Source organism: Triticum dicoccoides, chromosome 6B, assembly GCF_002162155.2.
Source record: "Triticum dicoccoides isolate Atlit2015 ecotype Zavitan chromosome 6B, WEW_v2.0, whole genome shotgun sequence".
NCBI classification, from domain to species: Eukaryota; Viridiplantae; Streptophyta; class Magnoliopsida; order Poales; family Poaceae; genus Triticum; species Triticum dicoccoides.
In genome coordinates, this window is record NC_041391.1 from 436,333,784 (window position 1) to 436,337,825 (window position 4,042).

The window sequence follows — 4,042 nt, forward strand, 5'->3', positions numbered from 1 at the left end:
TCAAACACAAGTTGAACTTTATTTCAAACGCCATGACACTCACAAGGTTAACATGCACTAAACATAATCCACGGCTCGATAAACCTGTTTTAGTGACACAAAAATGACATGATATGAAACAAAAATCGAGACGACAGAAGTCTCACTACTACCTCTTATACTTCTTCAACTCAAATGAGTTGAGCTTCCTCTTGCGCTCCTCCCTATAGTGCATGTTGATCGTCCCTACTATCAGCCACCTCAGAGGGCGAAGCCAAGCTTCAGATATGGTGGACAAATGATATAACAAACACAACAAAGAGGTTCTCCTAAACCAAAGAAGAAAAAAACTCCAACAAACTGCGCACACATAATTGGATTGGGTTGGTTCTAGAAGAAGTTGAACAGGGGGATTTTTTCCCCCCCTTGATTTCTACCGTGTTTTCCAACAACCATGTCCAGCCGCACAGCTTGGAACAAATCAAAATATACAAATAAGAATTTATGTACTTGCATAATAGCATAACCTTCTTTAAGATATATAGCGACATGATTTCAAGAAGCTTCTAAGCTGCTTATGCTTCATCAAGATGTCGCAGAATCGTGCCCAGCCCTGTTTCTACTTTGTTTCCCAATTGATATACAACATGTGTTGGGATGTCCTTTGTGAATACACTGTAGCAGCAACGCGCGGGGTATCATCTAGTTCTAGATACAGGTAAACTACTTTGATTTTCTGCATGTCATTTACAAATGTACTCCTACATGCTTAGGATATACCGTGATGTGATTTCAAGAAGCTTCTATGCTGCTTATGCTTCATCAGGATGTCGCAGAATTGCAGCCGACATTGTTTCTATTTTATTTCCCAACTGATATAATATGTGCTGGGATATCCTCTGGTCTGTTGATACACTGAATTTTCCGCTAGCGGATCGTTTACGGGCTACACATGAACTACCGGAAACAGCCAGAGCCTACTCCTCAGTAGGAGGATCCACCCAACGGCCATGGTCCTTGATAAGCTGAATCAAGGCTTCAGTGGCACCCTCCATTGCAATTCCCCGTTGCACAACAGTCTACAGCAAAAAGATAAATGGTGTCAATGGAAGGAAATGATGGCAGTAAGACTGGTTTCATATATTTATTCACGCCATCTCCGCACAATTAAAAGGTGTGCTCAACAGATTCATGAACAAATTTGAATTTATCAGAATTGTAGCAAAATATCCATCTGGTATGATTCAATATGAACGTGTTGGACTGTTACCTTCCCAACATAAAGGTCGATCTTTCCAGGGGCACCTCCAACGTATCCAAAGTCGGCATCAGCCATCTCGCCTGGCCCATTAACAATGCAACCCATAATAGCAATCTGCCACAAACACAAATATAGTGAATCAGGCCAATGTTTTACATAAAATGAATGGAAACAATCAAGTGTTCGATAGATTACAGAGACGCCAGGCAGATGAGAGGTCTTCTCTCTAATCTGAGCACTGATTTCTTGGAGGTCGAAGAGCGTTCGCCCACAAGAAGGACAAGAGACATATTCCTGCAGAATTCGTTAACAGTCAGAAATGGCTCCAATGATTATTTTTTTCTGAAGATACAATAACCAATCATCCCCCCCCCCCCCTGTTTGGCTGCTATGGGGAGGTTATTCTCAAATTTTCATTGTGACAGGGAGAGTGTGAAGCAAAAACAGTTCAACTGGAGATGGATCTCACTTAGGGGATCTAGAGACAGAGCATGCCCTATCTATTAAGAAAGAGTTAATTACACAAAACCACAACTTCAGGGAAACTTATAACACTTTACCACAACTTTTGAGTTTTTTAACAAAAAACCACAACTTCAGGTCAACTTATAACACTTTACCACAACTTTTGAGTTTTTTTAACACAAAACCACAACTTCTGAACTAATTCTCAACATTGAGCCCAAATCTATCATTCAACTTCTTTTAATAGACAATCTGATTGATTGGGCCCACATGTTAGGACCTAAGCAGGAAAATGGTGGCATGTGTGCATCTCCTATGTGGCCTACCATTTCCTCCTCTTGCCATCCCGTACCGGCCCTATGAACTCCATTGACGCATTGAGCAGGGAGCTGGGTGTTGTTGGGGCGGTCAAAATTCTGCCACATGATGATCACTCCGAGCGTCCTCGATGGCGAGGTTCCTAGTGCCGCAAAGCCGCGCCCGCATGTCACCGTCGTTGGCGACGGAGTTCCAAATGATCTCGACGTCGTAATCAGTGAGGACGAGCACGTTGAAGTGGGCATGAAGCACGATGTGGCAGCCCTGATTGTGCACAATGTGGCAGCAAGGATGTGCTGGCAGCGCCCGTCCAGGCTATGGCATGGTCGGGCGGGGCGCGCGAACTAGACAGAGAGGTCCTGGGGAGGACGAGCGTGTCTCTAGGACTGTGGAGCACAAGGCAGTAGCCTTGTTTATGCACAACGCGATATAGTGCATGTGCTAGCTGCGACTGTCCAGACGACAACATGGTTGGGCGGAGTGCGCCAGATGAAGAAGGTGAAGACAGTGGATTTTTTCTTTTTAGGTGTAGATGGCGTAGAAGCTACGGGTGAACGCATCGTCGAGTAGACGACGATGTTGTATGCACACTGCTATGTTACACAAATTCAGTCAGCGCCACGTAGGAGGGAACTTGTCACCTAGAGACTGACATGTGGGCCCAATCATTCAGATTGGGTGTTAAAAGAAGTTGACTGATAGATTTGGGCTCAATGTTGAGAATTAGTCCAGCAGTTGTGGTTTTGTGTTAAAAAACTCAGAAGTTGTGGTAAAGTGTTATAAGTTGCCGCGAAGTTGTGGTTTTGTGTTAAAAAACTCAAATGTTGTGGTAAAGTGTTATAAGTTATCCTGAAGTTGTGGTTTTGTGTAATTAACTCATTAAGAAAACAATGCATGAACGTACAGTTTTTGTGTTGCGCATCCGGCAACCCTGTAGCAAGTTGAAGGATGTATCCCTCAAGAATTCAAACTCCTGGTTAGCAGCTTCAAGAAGTACACCATCACCCAGACCATCAACTAGAAGAGCACCAACATTGCTCCCAGCACCAATAACAAGACCATCTCTGCATTTATTTGAATAGTGTAAGTACAACATAACAAACACTCAGGAATTCCAATGGGAAGAATATTTGAGAGTCACCTATCGATGCTTTTAGGGAAATCAATGTGATGGATCACAGGGAAGTTCAAACCATTGGTCTCTAAGTACTCAAACAGCCTGTAAAACAAGAACAAAACTATATGTGTTAGGTAGGCACAACAAATCAGAAGCACCATAGCGTTTATTATGATCTGTTAAGTATAATCCTTAAAAAACATTAATTGTTTCACAACTGATGGTCTTCTATAGAGTCAAAGACTTTTTCTTGCTTAAATCATACTCCCTCCGTCCCAAAATGTAAGACCATTTTTGACACTATCATAGTGTCAAAAAAGGTCTTACATTTTGGAACGGAGGGAGTAGTTTATACTTGACCATTTAGTTCACCATATCAACATTTCATTATGTGGAACATACTGCAGTGAATACTGAACAGAGCTTTCCAATTTGCCCACTGTGTGCACATACCTCCTAGCAGCATGTACTCTACCAGTCTTCTCTTCACCATATGGAACGTTATGTAACAACATCGTTATATTATCAACACTCTTAAGAACATCTAGCTGCTCATATGATTCATCTCCACGAAGAGTGACAGCAAATCTAGTGCCTACAATAAAAAAGAGTAAGTCATATAGCAGGCAAATCTATATCTTTACACACAGAATTTGAAATTTAGATAAGTCGGAAACAATTTGCTACCTTCTGGCAAAAGCTTGTTTGCATCACTTGATAGTTCATCAAGGGTGACAAGCACAATTGCATGTGGGAGTGGCTTTGTCAATTGCTCTGATAAGGGAGTCAACACGCCCATGCTGATGTCAACTAATCTTTTGAGTGCAAGTCTCTGTACAGAAATACAAATTATAGCTGCCAATCTTTCATAAAGGAATAGAGCATAATAGACAAATGCCTGT

General features: G+C 42.1%; 1 protein-coding gene across 1 annotated transcript in view; it reads right to left on the reverse strand.

The window, feature by feature from the left end:
- Positions 1–466: 466 nt before the first annotated feature.
- Positions 467–4,042, reverse strand: part of LOC119325939 (4-hydroxy-3-methylbut-2-en-1-yl diphosphate synthase (ferredoxin), chloroplastic) — a 7,396-nt gene continuing 3,820 nt past the window's right edge. The window contains exons 14-20 of the mRNA XM_037599660.1: positions 3,828–3,972; positions 3,594–3,735; positions 3,165–3,242; positions 2,928–3,087; positions 1,436–1,534; positions 1,250–1,354; positions 467–1,058 (exon numbers count right to left, since the gene is read on the reverse strand). Of these exons, the coding sequence (XP_037455557.1) occupies positions 957–1,058; positions 1,250–1,354; positions 1,436–1,534; positions 2,928–3,087; positions 3,165–3,242; positions 3,594–3,735; positions 3,828–3,972 (831 nt within the window). The 3' untranslated portion in view covers positions 467–956. The remainder of the gene's footprint in view (positions 1,059–1,249; positions 1,355–1,435; positions 1,535–2,927; positions 3,088–3,164; positions 3,243–3,593; positions 3,736–3,827; positions 3,973–4,042) is intronic.